We start from the raw sequence: 23,996 nt of genomic DNA on the forward strand, positions 1-23,996 counted from the left end.
GTCTATCTTTATTAGACTATGGTGATGTCATTAACATGCAACTTCCTCCCTACTTAAAAAGATGGATTCTGTATATACATTATATATTACATACATTCTGTACCAGAGGAGAAAAATGAACATGTTGCTATTTATTGCCAAAACATTGTTAGGCAAACTACCTGCATATATCTCTAGCCTTTAACCTTTCATATCAGCAACTATAGCAGTAGATCTACAAATTGGATTATTTTAGTTGTCCCTAGGGGGCCCTCAGAGCTTCGTAAAGCTGCTTTCTCTTTTTATGGACCCTGGGCATCGAATTAGCTGCAAAATGTCATCACCTTAGATGTACTTTGTTCTTTGAATACCTTTTAAGCTCTTTTACAAACCGCCTTGAAGGGAACATGTTGCTGTTTTTAAATAATTCTTGACTCGGGTGGAATATGCTATGGATATGGCTGGTATGTCCTGTATGGCTCTCTTCTTTTACTATTTTCCCTTGCCTGCCTTATGCCTTTAAGAGCCCATCTAACTTTTTCATTCCAGGTACCTGGGCATTAGGTGTCGGCTAATACCGATTAAAGGTTCCATACCACTGTGAAATTAATAAGCTGTATGCCTCACTGCGTGAAAGTGAATGGGATCAATCTATTATGTCCAAGGCAACATCAGGCTTGACTTGAACATTGCTTTCTTTGTAGAAAAACAACAACAAATCTGATAAAAGCACAACCGACAGTCCTGATGAAGCAGATTATCTTTTACCAATTCAATTTGTATTTATATATATTATACATAAGCATATATGGTGAACATAAGGATGTTTTTTTTTTCTAGTTTAAGACTAGGACTGTTTTTAAAGTCTGTGACTGTTTTTCATGGTTTAAATTTTAGACTTTAATGTGCTTCCAAATGTGCGGCAGCCATTTGTGTTTGGCTTTTTCCTGTTTCAACAAAACTATGGTCCCGTGCAAAAAGACAGCTCCATAAAGAAATGTTTCTCCAAGTTTGGTGTCAAACTTGATGGGTTGCACACAGCTCTAAACTCAAGCCCATCGAGCACCTTTGGGATGAACTGGAACACCGATGCGGACTGCAAACGTTGCCCATGATTAAGGAATGATAATGGTCAACAAATAGGTGTAATGTGTATTTGCATACTTGTCCAAATACTTTTGACAATGTTTTGTATTTTAGTATTCAGACGCTTTAATATAATTCACAAAGCCTGTCCAAAGCTACCTACAGTATGCTACAGTAGCTCTAGACATCCCGAAGAAACTTCCAAGAACGCTGAGGGCTCTTTGAAGGCATACAAATGCAAGAAACAGTGAAAATACAATTTTGTATCATTTGAGTCAAAAGAGTACCAGCTCAGAATATGCCAAGACAACTAAAGTACATGTAAGGGGACTGGGTGCTGCTCTGTGCCTGTGTTCAATTGTGTATGACTCTGTGTGTGTTTGTGTGTATGTGTGAGAGAGAGAGAGAGAGAGAGGCCATTAAGGGTGAAAGATATGTAGCAGCAGGGCTTTAGGGCCAGGCAGCAGGTTGGGAGGTGATAATTCACAGCCCTGCTGCTTCTCCATGGGACCAGAGACCCCTTGTTCGAGCCAACGCCCACTGCTAACCTCACATTGTGTCAACGCATCCTCAGCATAAATATTAATCTCTTTTAGATTGATCTGCAGCTGTTTGTGCTGCTTGAACAAGCAAAGAGATCTGTGTTCATCTTTATACATTTCAACGTCCTCTTGCCATCGCTCCCTCGGCTGGTGACCGTAGATTCGTATTGTCCTTGCGGTCACATCATCTGTCCCTCCAAACGACCCCCCTCCGCCATGCTCCCCCCATCCTAATTGCAGCCCAAAGGCCAAGCCGAACCGATAAGCTAATTAATTAAGGATAGGTCACAAAGCAATTCTCAATCATTAGATCTGCTCTGACCCCATTTAGGCCCTGATCTAGAGCAAATTAATGTTGTTTGAGAGACAACAAAATGTATTACAGCAAATAACATCGGGTAAATATTGCTTTTGTCAGTCAAACCTTATTTGCTTCTTACCACCCGCTACAGCCGCTTGTTTGGTTGTGTCTCTTCATGACAAAATGTGGTCCTGGAGACACCTACTGTAGCAGGATTTACTACAAATGAGTTTTGAGTACTTTACCAGGTGTTTGTACGTCAGTGGAGAGATTTTGTGACTATGATAGCGTCATAACCGTGTAGGATGCACTCACAACACTTTACAGGTGTGCTGTTCAGGTCAAAATGAAGACAGAGTTGGATGATGGGTGTAGGATGTGGGGAGGTAGGAAGTTGAGAAGGAGCCACAGACAGATATATAACCACTCAGACTCACAAGGTGAAAACAATATTAGTGTTGCAATGCTATGGTGCTGATATAATCTGTCCACAGACAAACATTTTAACACTCACAGACTTACAAGGTGAAAACAATACCAGCGTCGGTGTCGCAGCTGGTAACAACATTAAATGGTTGTTAGTAGGAGTGCACATTTATCATACACAACCAAACTGAAATACCTTAGATGGTTTAACTGAAACCTGTAGGCATTCAAAGATAAACTCCTTAGATTCAACAGCTGTTGGTATTCAAAACTGGCAGCTAGTGAGCTGAACCTTAAGATGTTTGGCTTTTATCAACAAGAGCAATTCCTCAACTTGAATACTGATGCTTTGCAAAGCTATCTGGCAAACAAGACACATTTGATTCTCAGGTGTCTTCCGGTTTCAGTAGCAAGGTACTGAATATGGGAAATTGGATCATTTTAAGTGTGATTATAATGTAGCATGGAAAGCTAACCACTAGTCCTTGTGGCGAGCAGCTTCTTTCAATGTTTGGGCGGTTCAGGTCTGTCTAAAGTTAAGAGCAAACCAAGGAAAGACACAGAGATAAAGTTGATATTTCGAGATGTTTTTTTTAATTTTCACTATTGTAACCAGCTTTATACTGGACAGTATCTCACTCTCTCGACCTGCAAAAACTAACCTGATAGATTTTGGGCAACACAGTCACCATGACATGCTTTGTGTTTGGGCTGCTGTTCTGTTCACAGACTGGTGAGGAAATGTATGTGGTTTAAAGAAGCAAGATATCTGGCAGCCTGTTACACAATATCAAGATTATAGATATCCACACGCCGGCACTGTTGCAGTGATGCTTGTAAGAGAGGGATCTCAAAACCAACAGATCCTGCCTATTGGCCCCTTTTCTTCACTGATGCACACTGATACGTCCAAGACGACAGCAGCGACAGTCTAAAGCCTGCAGCTGAAATGTGTTTGCATACAGCTCATCACGGTCTGAACTAAAGAAGATCAACTCAGGGCTCAGGGGCAATATGAATACTTTATAAATGCTTTGACAGTGAATCTGATGAGGGTTTATGGAGCCTGTTAAAGTAAGGTCTCTCTTAAGAAATGTTGGTTAACTCAGGTACCCTCTTGGTATTGACACAAAGCAGAAGATAAGATAAGACAGGCTTATTGTATTTTTCAGAGCGAGTAGTCTGAATGTCTTAAAGCACAGGTGTACAGGCTCACATGTTGGCATGACTGTATGAATCCAGTTCTTGCAAAAACAAACTTTGCAACAAAGCTGCTGCGGTTGCAACCCGTGCAATCCATCATAAATAACAAGTATGCAAACGGTGATTAATGGTGTACGATGGCATTACGCCATCTAATCTGTCATTTGTAATATCAGTCCTCCCTTTGATTGAGGGGACTATTCATGTCAGTTGTGTGCAAATGACCTCCATCTCTGTGTAATGTAATGTTTAATAAATGTCATCACTCATTAGTGTCGGAGATTCATTGCGGTTTGACATACTGTCCTGTAGCCATGAGGTCATGTGTTTTCTGGCTGCACACTGTATATCAACCAGTCCTCTAAAACAGCGTTTCCAAAACATTCATCATAGATGAATGTTACTGACCATTTTGACTGTCTTTTCTGCATGAACTTATTTTAAATTGAAATGGTTAACCAGCCATTTCAGAGAAATATACATTTGATAAATGACAACCTTGTTTTATGCGTATGTTATAGAAATGTATACACATGTAAAATGCTTAAGACCAAAACACATGCATTTCGGTAATTACGTTAAAAGGCTCTTGTTCCTCTCATCAGTACAACAAACAGTTTTCACATCAGCATTTCTTATTAGATTCAATGTCATATGTAGGCTTCAATTATTAGAACAATATGAACTTTTAGGCCCCCTCATTGTCTCAAAGGTGTACCGCCGATATGAATGTTAAATAAAAGAGGAACTTATGGAAGAAGTTCAGCAAATTAATTTGCAGACCCTATTACAATCTCCTGCAACCCACCTGTGGGTCCCAACCCAGTCTTTTTGAATAACTGTTCTATAAGAGCCTTAAGTAATTAGAACATACATTTCTGATCCAATCACATGGATTGATTCTGTTATATAATATGTAATATACAGTGGGGGAAATAATTATTTGATCCCTTGCCGATTTTGTAAGTTTGCCCACTGACAAAGAAATGAACGATCTATAATTGTTATGGTAGGTTTATTTTAACATTGAGAGACAGAATATCAAAAAAAATCCAGAAAAATCACATTATATAAAAGTTATAAATTGATTTGCATTTGATTGAGTGAAATAAGTATTTGATCCCCTAACAAAACATGACTCAGTACTTTGTGGAGAAACCGTTGTTGGCAAGCACAGAGGTCAGACGCTTCTTGTAGTTGGTCACCAGGTTTGTGCTCATCTCAGGAGGGATTTTGGTCCACTCCTCTTTGCAGATCTTCTCCAAATCCTGAAGGTTTCGAGGCTGTCGCTTGGCAACTCTAAGCTTCAGCTCCCTCCACAGATTTTCTATGGGATTAAGGTCTGGAGACTGGCTAGGCCACTCCATGACCTTAATGTGCTTCTTCTTGAGCCACTCCTTTGTTGCCTTGGCCGTATGTTTGGGGTCATTGTCGTGCTGGAAGACCCATCCACGACCCATGTTCAGTGTCCTGGCTGAGGTAAGGAGGTTGTCGCCCAAGATTTCACGGTACATGGCCCCGTCCATCCTCCCCTCGATGCGGTGAAGTCGTCCTGTCCCCTTAGCAGAGAAACACCCCCAAAGCATAATGTTTCCACCTCCATGCTCGATGGTGGGGATGGTGTTCTTGGGGTTATAATCAGCATTTCTCTTCCTCCAAACACGGCGAGTTGAGTTGATGCCAAATAGCTCGATTTTGGTCTCATCTGACCACATTACCTTCTCCCAAGCCTTCTCTGAATCATTCAGTTGTTCATTGGCAAACTTCAGACGGGCCTGTACATGTGCCTTCTTGAGCAGGGGGACCTTGCAGGCGCTGCAGGATTTTAATCCATTACGGCGTAGTGTGTTACCAATGGTTTTCTTGGTGACTGTGGTCCCAGCTGTCTTGAGATCATTAACAAGTTCCTCCCGTGTAGTTCTGGGCTGATCCCTAACCTCTCTCATGATCATCGATACCCCACGAGGCGAGATCTTGCGTGGAGCCCCAGACCGAGGGCGATTGATGGTCATTTTGTGTTTCTTCCATTTCCGAATAATCGCACCAACAGTTGTCTCCTTCTCACCAAGCTGCTTTCCGATGGTCTTGTAGCCCATTCCAGCCTTGTGCAGGTCTACAATCTTTGCCCTGACTTCCTTAGACAGCTCTTTGGTCTTGCCCATGGTGGAGAAGTTGGAATCTGATTGATTGATTCTGTGGACAGGTGTCTTTTATACAGGTAACTAGTTGAGATTCAGAGTACTTTCTTAAAGTGAAAGGACTAATCTAACCGGTATGTGGGAGCCAGAATTCTTGCTGGTTGGTAGAGGCTCAAATACTTATTTCACTCAATCAAATGCAAATCAATTTATAACTTTTATATAATGTGATTTTCTGGAATTTTTTTTTTATATTCTGTCTCTCACTGTTAAAATAAACCTACCATAACAATTATAGATCGTTCATTTCTTTGTCAGTGGGCAAACTTACAAAATCGGCAAGGGATCAAATAATTATTTCCCCCACTGTATATATAATGTATGCTAATCATTTGTTTGTTGATGCATGAAAGAGTTTAGCAGATGAGGCCCCCCTCTGAGCGTAACACACACACAGAGTTAAAGCACAGAGGGTTGGATAGAATATGTTGCAGTGATAAGCGAACACTATTTCTCCCTTTGATGAAGTTGATCAGCAGTCCTAAATTGCGATAAGAGCGTGGTCGATTTCCATCCTTGGCGATGTGTTCAGAATGAGATCTAGGCTGATTTGAGCCTCGTCAGAGAGCATGTCAGAGAGCAGCAGATGAGATCTGACCCCATTGCTTGAAAACATTTTTTTATTGTTATCACTGATGGACTTTATTTTCTCCATCTGATGGAGGAGTGTTACAGCTTGTAATGTGATAAAATCAGATCCCACTCACCCAAGGTAACATAGGCATCTGTCAGCTGCATTGTGGATTGCCAGTGATGTAGTAAATACATCTGTGATCATAACTTCCTGGCTTTTTAGAACCTCATAAACTTTACATATAGACCTTCAAGTTCTGTCAGCTGGGAAGCGGTGATGGAGTTGAGAAGCTAATGTATTGGGCGTTAGTGAGACTAAAATGGCAGAGGTACACTTGTTCTCTGTGTAGACCTCAAGTTTTAATAACAAGATGTGCCCTGTGAGGTCAGACACAATCTGTGCCACCATCATGTGCAATCGATTTTTATAACGTTGGCATGTCAATCTTCCCTCTCCTTTCTTTTCAGTGGTTTTTCTGATCCTGTTGTTATTTTCAGAGAAAAGTGCTTGAACTCCCTGAGAGAAAAATGTCCTCGCAATGCAGACACGTTTGGATTGCGGGGATGTGAGAAATCAGGGAAATCTTCACCTTCATCACAAATCTATTTTTTTTGATAGAGGGTAAAGTAGTGGATAAACACAGAGACTCACACAAAGCTGTTATCTTTGGTTGTGTTTTTCTTGGTCTGTTTTACTCAGTTGGAGATTGCTCAGTTGTCATCACTCCGCCTGTGCATGAGGGAGGGAGAGAGGGTATCCCGTCTCAGTACAAAGAAGCTTTCTTTTTGATAATAATCTTAGATGCAACCCAAAAACATAGTTGTTTTTAACACAGGTAGTGGCTGTCAAGTAACATCTATTTTAAGATTTATGTATTATATTTTACAATTTTACCTCAGGGGCCTTTACATTCTGTGCAGCATATGTGAGTTACTGTCCAAAGACAATTGATATGGTTAGAACAAAAAAATCTCCCCAAAAACGTTCAACAAGAGAAAGTTGGAAGAAACCTCAGGAGATGCCACTGAGGATGGAATCCTCTCTCCGGAGGCGAACACATCCACTACATGCCGTGTGTACTGTACAGACCAACAAGTAAATAACAGTATAGACAATCAGGAAGACTAAATAATTCATACTGTTGGCCGTTGTCATCATCTTCTTTAGCCTTTTTCTCAGCCTTCCATTGGCTGGGCACTGACAACTGAGCTATCTCCATGACAACTAAGCAATCTACATCCACTGATTAAGGCCATGAGTTGCAGGTTAAAGTTATGATTATTTTGTCAGAACTACTATTTCAAAGATCGAGAATGAATTCAACACATTCATGATCACAGACACAGTCAAAGTGAAAAAAGAATCTGGATATAGATCAGGAACCATGATTGTGGCACAGAGAGGGGAGAGGAAACACTGATTCTATCCCCCTCTCTTACCTGCGACTTCTCCACATCTCTTTATTTTCTGTGCAGCTTTGGTCACTCCCTCTCTCTGTCCCTCAGTCCTGCAGTTTAACTTATTCACAGTAGCTTATATTAGCACGCATTTGAAATACATTTTTTACAGTGGTCAATGAAAAGCTGTTTATATTTGTTGATGTTATTGGTAATTAAGATAAGTTAAACATTATTCATCCCGGGGAAAGTTGTTGTGCAGCAGTTGTGATTCAAAGTGGAAAAATACAGAGTGCAAATAAACAAAATATGAACAATAAAGGGTTATCAATAAGATGCGAAAACCAAATGCCCACAATGCTCGTGAGCTAAGCCTCACTGTTGCTGTCTTTTCTTAGTTTAATACTGCCTCGTCCATTTAGAACTGTAATCAAACACCTGCTTCATAGGTGTCTGGTTATACTGTTTGTTTCTCAGAATTGCTACAGACCCCCCCCCCTTTTTTTTTTTAAACCACAGAGCAGATCTGTGGTTGGTTTGGTCGACCATGTGGACTTATTCATCCCAGCAGCCCCGCCAGCCATTTGATGTTGTTTTTCCAAAAACCTTCAGATGAATTATCACTCGAGATACTCTGAGTGTTTTCAGATAAGCAAGGCATAGTGGAAGTGTTTGCAGGGAAAGAGTTTCTTTTTTTGTCCTCGCAGTTAAGATTAGTGGAGGTGAGATTCTACAAAACAAAGAGGACAATAGTCTCTATTTTTTTTTTAACTTTGTCTCCAAAAAAACAAGCTATAGCAGAGATAAGGCGTGTGACATTTTCAGATGGGACTTTATCTGATTTGCTCTTTATCAATTGAATACGACAGTGGTCCTTGTTGTTGTTGTTCACTGCGATAAAGGGGCCAATATCTGGCATTTAAGAAACCCAGCCAGAGAGTGACCTCAGCAATGGATCAGGTCCAACAAACGAACCAGCGCCGACGGATGTCTATTAACTGTAAAATAGCAGTCTTACAGTAAAAGCGCCCTCTCACCGTCCTCGGAACATCGCCTCCTGGAGCAGACCTCATTAGCGGGAAACTGCAGGTGTTCCACTCCAGTAGAGTGACGAGCGATTTCATTAGCACCCTCAAGTGTCGATCTGCCCTCCGATTGGACAGCGAGAGACGGGCTGACTGACTGCTTGTGTGCCTCATGTGGTCCCATTGGTTCTCTCTGCTGCGCCCTTGAGATCAGTAACCGGGACAAGGATGCTGTGGGGGAATTTTCGGTGTAAGGCATAGGGGTGATTGAAATTCCTGTAGGGTAGCAGATGAGTTCACCTTGGGCATTAAACAGTAGTTGGCTGTGCTCAGACCAGGGACACTGGGAGGACTTCTGCTGACGATACGGAGGGATGAGTGTGGGCAAGAGTTGAGAAGGAGGTGAAGGCAGAGAGTTAAGTAGAAGGAGGGGAAGACGGCGCCGGGCCTTTTATTCCTCCTCCTGTTTCCGCCTCATTTCCGTCTCATATTAAACGCAGGCAGACACAGACCCCGGAGCTGTGTATTTGAAGTGTTGTCTTTGATTAAGGAGTTAATTAAAGAGGAGCTGAATGCTAGCGAGCAGATAACTTGGAAGAGAAAAGGACCGGGCACAGAGGAAAAAAGGAGCAGATATGGAGCGGAGTAGTGATATTGGCAGCTCATCAGTTTCTCAAGTGCCAGAGTGTCATCCTTCTGATTGGCAGAGAAACCAGCTGGCCCACAAATATGAAAGCCGTAAATAAAAAAATAAAAGATACCAGAAACCTGCCACCCACATGTGTGAACATCACAGTTTCTGTCCTGCTGCAAGCGGTGGTGTTAGTGCCACAAAGCATTAATGATAATGGAGATGGCGGGACAGAAGGAAGAAGGAAGGATGATAATTTATACATTTGGGACAAAAAGACTGATGGTTCTTTCAGTATATGTGGGTGTGATTAATGTCCTTGTTCCTTTTCTGTCCGTCCTGATCAGTTTCCTGCCATTGTCTCCTCCCTAACCCTCCTCTTGCTCCTCCGTCACCTCTGGGTCTTTGCTGTTATCACCCGTCTCTCTTGCCTGTCCATCACTTCGTCCTCCTACCTTCCTGTTGTCTCCTCCTTCATCCTTACTGTTCCACTAAGCCATGCCAGACATCTGCCTGTCCTCATCCTCCACATCCTTCTCCCTCCCTCCTCTCCATCAAACTCTTTTACACCTTCCACATGTTTGCCTCTTCTCCTCCCTCTCTCTAATTCTTCCTTACAACCTTCCCATCACATCAGAATCAGAATCAAGTTTATTGCCAAGTAGTTTTTCACATACAAGAAATGTTTGTTCGTGTTTAGTGCATACAACAAACATATTAAGAGGAAATACAAATATAAGCACAGTAATGCAAAAGTCAATCAACATAAAAATAGAATCTAAAGGATGGAAAATACTATAATTATATACAAAATAACTGTTTTATAATGAGAGAGCTGTACAGTTTTTGATATGGGTCTGTGAAAAAGTTCATAGTATAGAGAGTATGTGCAATGGATAGAGATTATAGTCCACCCTCCTTCTCAACAATCCTCTTCAAATTTTTCACTCCCTTCCTCCCTCCTCTTTTTCTTCTGCATTATTCCCTATCCTTCTCTAAACCATCATCCTCTCCACCTCTCCGTCTCTATAAAATCTTACATACAGATGCTGACATTCACCTCTTCGATTTGTCTTCCTGACCAGCCTTTTTTTCTCACTCCATCAGTCACAAAAGGAAAAAAAACAGATAAAAATACAATAAATACATTGAAAAAATGAATTTCAAACACTGAATTAAAAAATAAACTTCTTCTCCATCTCTTGTCTCTTTCTTCCCCTCTTCTCCATCTACTCCAGCCTGGGTTTTACAAAGGCGTGGCGGGCTCACAGGTGACCCTGTCCAGCCTGGTGAACCAGTCGCGGGCCATGCTGGAGGAGCAGGCGCGCCACTTGCTGACGGAGGCAGAGCGGCAGACCATGGGCTACTACGTGGAGGAGTACCGGGACGGACACATCGGGGTGGAGCAGCTAGTCGTGGCGCTGTTTGAGCTGCTCAACACGCACGCAAAGGTGAAGGATGCGGAGGCTTGTTTGAGAAAGGAAAGATAAAAAGAGAATCAATCTTCTTTCTGCAGCACTCTGTGCTCCTGTAAAGTCTCGGTGTGCGATTGCTCCAAGATTTGAATTGAAGTTTTTCTAAGCCCTTTTGAGATTTATGCCCAGGCTTTTTGCTGATGTTTACAGTACGGTTTTGTTTTCACTTTATCCCAGGCTCTTAAAAGTCTCTTGATTTTCTCACAGCAGTCTGCAGTAGTTCACCTTGTAAAAAAACACAATAAATCAAAGGTGTTTTATTCCATACTTCTTAAGTGCATTGTTGTATAAAACAGCCCCAGAAAGCTTCTCCAGCTGCCTTCTGCTGTTTGTAGAGCTACTGTAAAAATCCCTTACTGGACGGATTGTTTTTTGGTTAGTTTTTGTTTTCATCGTAAAAAGGTAGAACAAATTAATGTGAAATAAGATCAGGGCTGGAGCTTGATATATATTTGGTGGGAAATTTAAAGTTAATCATACCAGCATCGCACAAAACTCATTTTAACAATTTAAACCAAAGTTATTGTTTGAATCACCGTAGAATAAAGTTTGGGCCAGAGTGAAGGAGCTCCAGATTTTATGACAAAAATGCAAAAATCACCTCTTATCCTTCAAGCAGTCCCCTTTGTTTTGAAAGAGTTTTAACTGTTGTGCTCAGCATGTTTGATACTGAGCATTTACTGGTCTGGTATAAATGTATCTTCTTTAAAAAGTGCTCTTTTGGTCGAACTGGTCGATTCTGTTTTGTTTTGAGAGGATGAAATAATTCAGGAATATCATAAACTACAGGGGAATGCTTTCATCTCACAAATGCAGATATTCTTGAAGTTCAAGCTCAATCTTGATCAGAGCTGAACGAAATCTGGGTTCTGAGAGGATTAAACAGTTAAACAAAGGCTTAAAGACCTGCTTGGTTTAAAATAAATGTCACAGTATTGGTGCAACAGAACTGTTGGAGAAACCATGATTCAGTCCTTAAGGTTTATCTTGCCACTCACCCAAAGTAATTTAACATCATACCTTTGCCTCCTGTCTTGTACCCTCCCCCCCTCAGTTCTCTCTGCTGTCAGAGGTGCGAGGCCTGGTCACCCCACAGGACCTGGAGCACTTTGACGGGCTGGTGCTGAGACGGGAAATTCAGGCCCTAAAAGCGCGACAGGGGACAGCTGGAGCCACGGCGCATCCAGACTCCATGTCCATGGTGTCATACCCAGACACCCTGACCTCGTCTTCAGCCAGCTTCATGACCAACACCACCCTCAGCTCTGCGCGGGTAGGCTGGGATTATCATAACGATCTAGCTCCTAATGATATAATAAGTGGGTGCGTTGAAACATAAAATGTGTCCATGTGTGGATATTTTGGGGAGAAAAATTGTCGCTCTCTTCAGCTCTCTGCTTCAAATTAATATTCCATGTGCTGCTGTTTTTCTGGCGTGTTTGTAGCGCAGCAACAGTTCAGTCTGGTACAAACAATTTTGATGGATGGACCTGAGTGTTGCTTTTTTTTTCTGGTCTTCCTTCCTGTCTGGGTTGTTCAAATGTGTGTGTGTGTGTGTGTGAGAGAAAGAGACATAGGAAGAGAAATAGTGCAATATATTTCCATGAATTATAACAGACTCTGCTGTAGAAAAGATCCTGCTCTGTCGTGGACTTTGTCGGGCTGAACAATGACACGATTCAATGCCTTCCTGTTGAGACTGAAAAGTCTTTCGACTCACATTCAATAAGTTGTGTTTTTCTTCCACCTCAACAACCCCCTCACACCCACCTCACCCCCCCAAAAAACCTCTCCCCCTCTGTAGGAACGGCTGCTCTGGCTGATAGATATGATGGAGGTAGGAGTCGCTGCTGAGAGTGATGAATGCTTTCAGACACAAACCCACACATACAGAACAGTCAACACATTAAACTAGGGGCTGTAGAGTTCCTATGTGTACCAGACACACATACATACACTCACCTTGGTTTGTGGTTTTGCAGTGAATTTGTTTGCAGTGTTTTTCTTCTTTCTTGTTTTTCCCTTCTTTTACATTGATTTGGACAATAACGGTAGTGCTTTTAGAAAAAGTGTCTCCACAGTCCTGATGAATAGCAGTCCGTATAGTGTGTTGTGACTGTTAAAGAAGTATCTGGTTGTGTTTGTGTGGCTGAGAATACTGCAGCAAAGAGAAAATATATATTGAGTATATTGAGAAGCAGGCCAGCCAGGTTTCTCGCTCTTGCCAAGGAGAGGATCTCATAAGAACTTTTTTTAAAGTTCTCATCTTACAGTCGCACGACAGACCAAACTTTTTTGCATTATAGAAAGGGAGAGTAACAATTTTTCCGACCAACACATCAAGGACAATTTTAAAGATGAAAAATATCAAACTATGTGACCCTAGACCTAGAGCCTGGGAGTTCTCCCAATGTCGGCAGTCCTGTTAAGAAGTGTCAGATATAGTTCATTTTTCAAATTTCTGGTGTTTCCAGTCTATTTTCATGTGCATAAAACAGGTGGATAGATACATTACATTACAATAATTAAACATAGGCTCTTACATTTTCACTTGATCAGGATTTATTTAAAATCAAGACGACAAGGACCACCCCTCCTCATCTCTTCTGTTTATGTTTCCCATCACATCAGGAGTTTACTTGACAACTTTTCATTCAGTTCAGTTTACACATGTGGCAGCAATTCAAAAGCAAATGGATAGTGTGTAGTAAATGTCTCAGCATACAAGTGTTTGGTTATGGAGAAAGACAATGTATTGCAGAGATGAACAAACACACACATATATACAAACACACACACAGTGTCTAAGCTGACAGCAGAGAAAAGCTGTTGACTGTTTGCAGATTTTTCCACCAACCAGTCTCTCCTCTTCAGATGCATCAGATGGGTTTCCTTTTCCTTCCCCTCCGAGAAGCGACATTTACATGTTTGAGAGAGTGTGTGTGTGTGTGTGTGTTTTGGTCTTTATTCTACCCATGTATCTGTGTGTGTTTGTTTGTGCTGTTTTGGACCGATGGGTGACTGCTACCACTGCTGCGTGAAGCAGATTAGACAGCTGGGTGGGTTTGGGAGGATAAAAATACTGGATTTTTGAACCACACTCAAAGCCAGGTATACAGTCAACTGCATACCAATGACATATACCCCCCACCACACACACACACACACACACACACACACACACACACACACACACACACACACACACACACACACACACACACACACACACACACACACACACACACACACACACACACACTGACTAGAGAACATTGTCAGCTTGCTGGACAAACACAATGTTGCTGTTAGGATTCAGTGACAGTGTTTTCTTTTCCATCTAATATCATAATGCTTGAGTCATTTGCTTCTTCTCATATAAAATAAATCAGAGCTGGAAGTTCAGCCTAGCTCTTCAGTCTAGATTACACATCATTTGTCTTTAAAGATGGCCACTATGTCAGTTAAGTGATCATGTCGCCTTAAATTCCTGCTGAGAGCAGGCGGCAACCTCCGATTCTGAAAAGTGAAGCCAAGGTGGAAGAGCCTTAAACTTGTGTTTTAAATTCTCTGGTTATAAAAAATAGTCTGATTGTCTATGAGAAAATGACCTTACTTCTCACTTGATTTATTACCTCAGTAAACATTGTAAACATGAGTTTATGGTCCCAATTGCAAGTAACAAATCGTCTTCAATACAGCATGATGTTCATTTTGTAAATGATGCTCCAAATTGGAGTAAAATAGACCACTAAGCAGGCTTTGCTTTAGGGCGTGGGCATACCCCGGCCCAGGAGTTGTTGTCCTTGTTTTTGTCTCACAACTTTAACCCTTTCACAGTGTGTTTTCAATTCATAAAAGTTAATTGTAACATTTTAGTTGCCTAAAAGTGTCTCAGCGTTCAGGTCATGTCACTTCTAGTTCCAAAAAAAACAAGATTGCGGCCTCCAAAATGCCAAACTCAAGGCTTTAAAACCGTAGTCCACAAACAGTAACAGTCACATGTCCGTTTATTATATACAATCTATGACATACACATAGAACTAAATATAGCTTGCGTTCTGTCAACAGGGACATCAAGGACAGACCTCCAGGATAAGGAATGTCAAAAACCGTTGCATCCAAAGTGTTTCGTAGCATGTTAGACAGGGTCAAACAATGCCATAGAAGTGGCAACAATTCTGACGTCCTTGTCTTTTTGGTTAAAGTGTCACAGACGCCAAACTGTTAGTTTTGCACAATAACAAACTACACAGTGCAGATTTTTGTCCCCAAAAGTAGTTTTTCTTCTGATCCTAGCCGTCAAACACAATATACACCACCTGCAAATGTTGTTATTTACCCCAACATACAACAACCCAATACTTCCTGCATTGAACATTGGCATTGGATGTAGTTTGTGTTCCGCAGTATTGCCTGATATGATTGCTGGGTAGACTGTGACACACAGACACGCTCACACACACAAACAAACACGCACACACTGGAATGTAACTCTGGATGGACACGATCCTACATACACACAAACACGGCGTGCTCTGACTGCTTACGGTGCAGGTCGGCTTCTCCTCATGTAGAAAAGCCGATCGACTCTTTTGATGAATAAATTGTCTGTAAGTGCACACCGTGCGGCAACGAGGGGTAATTAAGCTGAATTGATGGTGCTTTTGTTTTGGTTTAGTGGCAGAGTTAAATGAAGGGCAACATTTTTCTGAACTCAGCTCCTCTGCTCTGAAATCACTCACAGATCTGCTGCAAATTGCCTCCTCTACTCCGCCACGCTGGTGGGATTGAGCTGCCAAATTGTGTGTGTGTGTGTGTGTGTGTGTGTGTGTGTGTGTGTGTGTGTGTGTGTGTGTGTGTGTGTGTGTGTGTGTGTGTGTGTGTGTGTGTGTGTGTGTGTGTGTGTGTGTGTGTGTGTGTGCTCATGTCTTATTTGCTTGCCTTCCTTATAAACTATAGGACTGACGAATGCAAAAAAGATATTGACGTCTTTTCTTTTGCTGGAAGATGTGGAACATTCACGGAATCTCATTTGGCATTTGTTTTTCGGACAAACACACATCTGTGTTTAACATCTGCTCACAAGCTTTCTCTCTCTCTCTCGCTCTCTCTCTCTCTCGCTCTCTCTCTCACTTTGATCGCCCCCCTCCCTCTCTGCTTTGTTCTGTCTTTTCACCCTTTCATCACCCTCTCCTCTTTCTATTTTTCTTCCGCCTCTGCACCTCGCATCTCACTTCTTCCATTTCTTTCCTGTCTCTCTCAGAACAACAGCGTGGTGGAGAGTAATGAGGAGGGTCCTCCGGAGAGTCTGAACCCGCTGCTGACCGACATCTCTCTGGTGAGCACGGCAGGCAGGCAGTGCCCCTGCTTCAACCTGATAAAGATGGATGTGACACAGGGGAGAAGTGATGGGGTGGGAAGAAAATGGGGGAAAAAAGAAAGAAAGGGGAGAAGAGTAGTGGCGGACGGGGGAACCTGAGACGTCACGTTGTTGACCTGCAGGCTTTGTATTGGAGTGGTACCACCAAATGAGAAGAAGAGAAACAAAAAACAAGTACAGCTTTGTGAGAGGAAGTGTCCGTCTGGCCTTCATCTTTTCTTTGTTGGGTGGAAAGAGAAGAAATAAATCACCTGGCATGTCCAATTTTCCGTCTACCTCCCCATCTCTGCAATAAGGAGGAGCTTCAGGATGCATGTTAGGGTAGAAAAAAAAGTTTGCAGTTTCCAAAGCAACAAGAGATATCAAGAGCAGGAGATAAGAGGGAGGTCAAGGGGGGAAGCTTTTAGTCTGCAGTCATCCAAGGCTACTTGCCACTCAAATCATGCCTTACTTTTCTTTTGTACACTTTCTTTTACGCTCATTTGATGTGTTTTTTCATACACTGGTGAGCCACTCATGCCTCAGTGTTCATCCCACTGTTCAGTCTGTGTTGGAGCACCCTAACGTAGAAACACAGGATCCCAGCGGAATCACACAGCGAGCAGCGACGTGTCCGATCTGGTTTGCATTCACTAAACTTCCCCAAGACGGCTGTTATTGTCACTAAAACCAATGGCGTGGTTTAACAGGTGTCTAAGTTGTGTTCAGGTACACAGGGTTCAAAGTAGGTAATACAACTATAAATTATTTATTCTCCTTTGCATGTCAAATCTTTACATTTTTAGCCAATTCTTAAAGGTTTGCTTTGCCCACTTCTATTGGCATTTTCCTATATTCTTAAATCAACTTGTCTTTGCAAAATAAGTGTCCCTGTTGTTGTTGAAAATCTAGCTTGGAATTTTTAAAAAGGTAATTGTTTTCAATGCTGCAACTACCATGTATCAATCATTGTTGTCACTGGGGAGGTAGCAGAAGTCAGACAGAAGATCGATAACTCAAGACCTGGATAAATAGAACCCAAATCATTGTAGATCCAACCTAAGGTACAGCAAGTCAGAAAAGCTCTGAATTGACCCATGAGATCTTTATCTACATACAACTAAAATGAAGAATAAGTAATACCTTGATGTCCTCATACAAAGCAATGTCTGGAAATTGATACACACACAAAACTAATTTTTGCCACAAATCTTGTGAGGTTTGAAAGTTATTTAGGACTTCTGACAGTTAATAGATAACAGTGTTAATAGATGAAATAAGATTGCGCTGTCTGGTATTTCAATTATGCAAACAAGAGTCAGAATCATATATATTGCATTAAATATATAATTGTTCCAATGATGAATATATCCTCTCACTTCAGGACGACGTACAGTCCACCACAGCTGAATCCCCCCCCTCCTTCAAGCCTCCGCCCCCACCAGGGGTGCAGAGGCGCCCAACTAGACGAGATCAGCTCAACAAATGCCCCTCGTCCGAATCCTCCCACTCAGGCCTGTACTTCACAGCCCCGGCCTCTCACAACCACAGCAAAGAGCCAGGACACGTCCCTGCCTCGCACCACAAACGAGAACATCCCCGGGACCCGTCTCGGGACTACGCGGTGGTCAGAAAGAGAGATCCCTCGGTACCTTCAAAGAGAGAACAGATAACAGCTGCTCAGTTGTCCATGGTCTCACAGCACAACATCGGCCCTTTCCCCAGGGTCCAGTCCCCCAACAGAGGCACAAAACCTGCAGCCCGGTCCCCTTCACCTCCACCTCCACCTCCACTCCCTGCTCCTCCCCCTCCCCCTACTCTTCCCCTTAAAACAGTGTCCATGTCCAAAGCCTCCCCCTCCTCTCCCGGCTCTAAACAGCAGTTTGTAACAGTGGAGGTTCACAGGCACAACGCAGAGCCCGACTTCAACGAGGTGCGGCCGCTGCCCCAAGCCCGAGGTGAGGGAGCACCGGAAGTAAAATGTGTGAAGGGGCAGATTTTTTTTCATTTGTGTCCTAAAATTAACAACATGCACATGTATGACTGCAACTAATTCAAATTAATAATCATAGATAGATGTATTAAATATATTTAATTATTTCAATTTCCATTGTCTGCAATGAAATGCAGAAATATGTGTATAAATACACAAAATTTCTCCAAATATTTATTTACTTGGGCTTAATGTGCTGAAAGGAGCAATTACCCAGAACACTGTATGATTTCCACTGCATGCAAACCATCACTAATCTTAATAAGCTTTTAATCTTGTATTAAATCTTAAAATCTTTTTCAGGACATATCTAAAAATATAGGTTGTTTTTCTCTTAAAGTTGAGGCGGAAATCAAGTAAAATAAAATTGAGAATGTTGGATTGCTTTAATAAAAGAAGATATAAAGGTCAAACATCATCATGTCACATCTGCCTGTTTACACTCAGGTGGCGCCCTGTCTCAGCTGTCAGACAGCGGCCAGACCCTCAGTGAGGACAGCGGGGTGGACATAGCTGAGTCAGGACACATCAGCAAAGACAGCAGCCCCCATTCCGCACGCACACGCCACCCCCGAGACACCCAGGGGGGTGGGGGGGGAAACCCCTCCAAACCGGTGAGGGGGTCATTCTGAACAGCTGACAGACAAACATGGATGGATGAGTGAATTAATTGTTAAACTTTGGAATCAGAGACGTATTCAAATCATTTAGGAATGTGTGTGCATTTGTATTTCTGTATTTGTGAGTACCAATTTGAGGGAGATATGAAGGTGAGGACATTTCTGGAAAACACATTTGAAAAGTGAGGACATTGACGTTTAAGAAAGTAGGACATTTTATGGAAGTGGGGACATTTTTGGTAAGTAGGAACATCATTTTAGGAAGGTGAGCATCATTTTAGAACTTGAGGACAATTTGGGAAATCAAAGATGTTGTTTTTTGGAAATTGAGTACGGATATTTGTGTGGACATTTTGGTTAATAAAAAGAGCAAAACTTTTGCACTCCAGTAGGATGACACGTGCGTAGAAGAATACCTTAGGTAGACAATATAGAACAAAAAACTCCTGCACACAGTCTTCTTCACTTGCGTATAAATATCTTTTAGTAAGAACGTTTCGGTACGGAGACCTTCATCAGGTTATTTTACAAGGAAATGAGGATGCATGCATTAACATTAACATTTTGGTTAATAAAATATATTTTTGAGAGAGTAGACGTATTTGAAATGTGAGGACATTTTGACGTGTCCTCACTTAATCAAAGGGCTGCTTTAGGGTTAATGGGCTCATCTGTTTTAAAGTTATGGTTAGAATTAGTTTTTAATTAAGGGTAGAGAGTCCATTGTTATGTCTCTTTGGGTCCTCACAAGTATTAAAGTACAAATGTGTGTGCATCATCTGTGTTTATATCTGAAGAAGAAAAAACTTGGCTAAATGATTGTGCTTTATTGCTAATCCTTCTCCAGAATATGTTGTCAAACCTAACCTTGATCTCCTCTCTCCTCCCTCTGTTTTTGCTCACACAGACTGTTTCCTTTGTTTCACTCATTTGTTTATTTCATTCAATCATGTCATTCATACAGTCACATGCTGCATCATTTATTTCATTGCTCACTCACTCAAAGCAGTGTAGTGTTATGAGACTCTCAAAGTGCTCCCTGGTTCTTATTGATTGATGGAAAGAATAACAAATAAGGATAGGAGTAGCATAATTGTTATTGAAGAGAGGGCTGTTAGATTCAGTGTCCGTTTTAGAATTATTAGGGGCGGAAAATGTGACGGCGGAATCGACTGTATCATTGAAAGTTTCATTTTATTGTGAAGCAGCAAAGCATTTACCTTCTGTCTGCTCCTGAGTCTGCTGAAGAGACAAAAATGATGTGCTCCTGATAACTTTTCCCAAATATACCTAAAGAATACATTTGTTTAAGCCTTGTTTTAGATTTATTATCCCTATGTCAGTCAAATCACACAACACGTTAACTGGTGCAAAATTGTTGATATTCAACTATGGAGGTTCCCAGCCAGAATGCTGAAGTTATATGGTAGGATATCACCAGGATTGAATATGTACATATTAATAGAGTCATGGCCTTTATGAATGTGTAAATCCTTTGAGAAAGCCTCTTGAGCATATGTGCTCAGAGAAAAGGAAAAAACTTACTTGTATAAACACGGTGTGCATGCACAAAGGTGATCCAGACATAGAGAGGTTGTGTAAGTAATGTTCTTCTGATTTGAAAACTTGTGCTCCTCTCTTTCTCTTACCTCTTTCTCTTTAGCCGGGGTTGTTGGAGCCCACCTCTACACTAGTGAGGGTGGCAAAGAGTGCCAGCACTCTGGGTATTGCCATTGAAGGTGGTGCCAACACCCGCCAGCCGCTGCCACGAATTGTCACAATACAGGTGAGTCAGGAAGAAAAGAAAATGATGTTTAAAATAATACCCGCACAAGGGTCACCTCTACTTAAAGAAGCACTGCGTAAGATCTGCCAACATGCTCCAAAGAATAGGGGGGAGCGTTTCACCTCTAATACTACGGCCATACAATCTCAATTCACAGTCATCAGTTTGTTTTTTAAAAGCTACCAACTAGCAGCAGGGCAAAAATACGCAAAAGGAGTGGTTTTCTTTCACTTTGGATTTAATCCAATAAACAAAAAGGGCAAGCTGGTAATCATGCTCATTTCAGTAGATATCTCTGAAATGCATAGCAGTCTTTGACATAACACCAACACTGTAACCTCCTCACATTCTGTGGGCAATGTTAGTTCATTTTTTGAATGTTTTATTTTAAAATTTTGGCCAGATCTTACACATTGCACCTTTAACCCCCCTATCCTTATTAGCATACAATCGGCTCCATGTTGGTGAATATTCTCCTCGTATTGTTGGCTGTGTTTATTATATCCTGGATGTCTTCTTTGATTTTTTTCCCCACGCAATTGTACCACACGCCCACCTTCCAGGTGGGATTGGATATCCTTTAAGGCTTTATATGGTTTCACACTGCAGCTGAACTCACACTGAGATTTCTGCTAATTTTGTCCTCCTTGTTACTCACACAAAGAGGGTTGTTACAAAAATGGTCTTCATGAAAAGGCAGGACTGCCTGGAGACTGAGGAGGTAGTTGGTATTATATTGATGTTTAGGTTTGAAGGCAGAAAGCAGAATCGGCAGCAACACCTATGGGAGATTATACAGCAACTTTTATGTAAAAGATAATGATAAGGCTCAATACAGATATGTTCATATTTAGATAATGATGTGGCTGAATAGAGTTGCATATGTTCAAGCAAGAAGTTTTCCATTATTACTCTTGAAAAATACTGGAAATTCAGTACTCCTGGCTATGTGTGAAACCCAAATATTGACAGGTTTGTGAACTCTGAGGAAAGCTATTACTGTGACTGGATGTGCATTTCTCTGTCTGCCATGGTAATTTGCAAGTCAACAAAGCCCTGTATTAGCTCAGCATCTGTAGCGCTAATCATTTCCTAACCACAGAGGAACCGGGGAGTTACAATTTAAAGATCAGAGCAGCTACAGACTGCAGTCCACACCGTGTTCAAAGCTGTCTGTCAGCCTCCCACTCCACAGAGGTGGTGGTTGAAATATAAACCGGGCTGCTGATTGCGAGGGGAGGATAAAAGGATTGGAAATCAGCACATTGAAAATCAAAGAGTGCATTGCAAGTGTGAGTAAAGGATGCAAAAGAAGTCTGAGCGATATTAATAAGGAGAGGAGGAACACGGAGGATTTGTACAGATGAGGAATTGGAGGTCTGGTGTTGTTGGTGGTGGGAAGGGTTGCATTGGGGCCAAGAAAGAGATGTGTTTTCATTCCCAAATTGCAGTTGTTCCTATCAGTTGTCAAGGTACAAATCCTCAGACACATGCAGGACAATGGGATTTTGGGTTCTCTTTTTTATCTGATGTATCTGTTTTTGTCTCTTGATGCAAGAAGCACAGCTTTCCGGATTTTATATCAGAGCTGCATCTTTGCTGGATTATTGTATGTTCCTTAGCTCCATTTATCCAGAGATAACAAAGCACCAGCTCTTTAGCAAAAGAGGAAAATCACAAACGTATAGATACAGTTTTATAAAATCTCGCTTGTGGTATAATAGCGGCTGTTTCGCTCGAGTGGAATTTATTCTTCCATGTGACATGGGCAAAGACATATCAAATTGAAATTAGTTGCAGTGTTCTCTTGAAGCTCAACTTTTCAGGAGAGTACAAAATTAAAGAGATAACCATCTCAAAATGTGTGCCCATTTTTGAATTAACACATCCTGTCTATCACAAAAAATAACTAAACTATGAAACTATTTGAATAGAAGAGCAAATTTGGCCAGGTATTGTCTCTGACATAATCACACAGAGCAAAAAATGCTCTTATGGTTACGCTTGGGATATGAAGCCACTGAAATGGTTTGACCCATTGCCAATGCCTCATAAATCTCACAGTAACTAGAGTGAGAGACTAATAACAATAAAAAGGCAGCTGAGTGCAATGGATAATAGCAGAGAGAATCTGGGCTTTACTCACTGTGGCATGAGGAGGTCCAGTGAAGCTGCCCAAAAAAAGGTTCAAATTAATAAGATGAGCTCATTTTAACAGAGTTAAAGTGCATTTAAACCATTCAAGCAAGTAAATTGAAATTTGAATTTGGTTAAAATGATTCCTGGGTGTCTGATAAAAGCTCCACACTTTTGGAATTGCATAGATTTCATCCAAACATTGGTTTGCTTAGGTGCAAACCCTATCGATCACAAGCAAGACGAAGCTACAAGCTACATGACACCACTGCTGCTTCCCCGAACAATAACGCTGTATGGCTTCACTGTTACTTAGAGACATCAATAATATGGTAGCCTCAAGGCCACTTGTTAAAGAAGTGGAGGAAGACTTTCTGGAATGTTCAGTTTTGGAGATGGAGAAGAGAGCTGTAAAAACTTTGCTCTGTCAGGTGGGGAAAACTAATTCGATGTTATTAGACCCTTGAGCAAGGCACACACAACCTCAGTGCTTCCTCCTGTCAGGACCAAGCATCAGAATGATAAATTTGCTTTGATAAGAAAAACAATCATTTTGTTTCTGGCTTTCTGATGGGCTTCGGTTCTGTCCGGGGGACACATCACATCAAAGCCAGTGGCCTTTGCTATATCATTTCTATGCTGTATTGGAAGTTAGCTCAGTGGAGTCGTGACACAGCAAATCTCTGGCTTCCTATCTCTCTGGGCACAAGTGGCTCTTGCCTCAAGTCACCCCAATCATGGCTGCTGAGGATGAAGTGCAGATGAGTAAGCTGCTGCTGGCCAGGTCCTTATCAGCCTCCATCACCCCTCCTGAAGCAACAGCTTGTTATCGCTGCTGTTTTCCGATCATGACGGCCGAGCGCTCCGCTAGCTTAGTAATTGTTCTAGGCTCAGTAAATAAGAGAGAGGTGATGATGCAGTCCTGATGTGGAAGACACTGCCGGTGTTTTCAGCCATCAAAGTCGCATGTAATGAGGCCAGCTGTCAGAATCAAGAGGAGGAGAACATGGAATTGACACAAAGGAAAACACGAGTCTGTGGTTCCAAGAATGTGGAACCAGTGATTTTTTTAAAGTAATTTTTCTATTTCACTTTTAATTTAAGTTTAAATCATCATTTCACCCCCAGTTAAAAATAAAATGTTGGCATTGTAAAAATTTCTACAAACCACAGAAACATTGAATGTCAATGTTTTTGAATAAGGTCAGAGTGTAGTTAGTGACGTAGTACTATGAGCAATGTGCAGAGCAAGTGACATAGTT

The 23,996-nt window shown here is 41.6% G+C and overlaps 1 protein-coding gene across 1 annotated transcript in view; it reads left to right on the forward strand.

Annotated features, from left to right (window-relative positions):
* Positions 1-23,996, forward strand: part of whrna (whirlin a) — a 125,457-nt gene that overhangs the window by 98,714 nt on the left and 2,747 nt on the right. The window contains exons 7-12 of the mRNA XM_054612898.1: positions 10,601-10,813; positions 11,892-12,110; positions 16,104-16,178; positions 17,584-18,157; positions 18,640-18,806; positions 20,476-20,598. Coding sequence (XP_054468873.1) covers positions 10,601-10,813; positions 11,892-12,110; positions 16,104-16,178; positions 17,584-18,157; positions 18,640-18,806; positions 20,476-20,598 — 1,371 coding nt within the window. The remainder of the gene's footprint in view (positions 1-10,600; positions 10,814-11,891; positions 12,111-16,103; positions 16,179-17,583; positions 18,158-18,639; positions 18,807-20,475; positions 20,599-23,996) is intronic.

The sequence above is a fragment of the Anoplopoma fimbria genome, chromosome 14 (assembly GCF_027596085.1).
Source record: "Anoplopoma fimbria isolate UVic2021 breed Golden Eagle Sablefish chromosome 14, Afim_UVic_2022, whole genome shotgun sequence".
In the NCBI taxonomy this organism is placed as follows: domain Eukaryota; kingdom Metazoa; phylum Chordata; class Actinopteri; order Perciformes; family Anoplopomatidae; genus Anoplopoma; species Anoplopoma fimbria.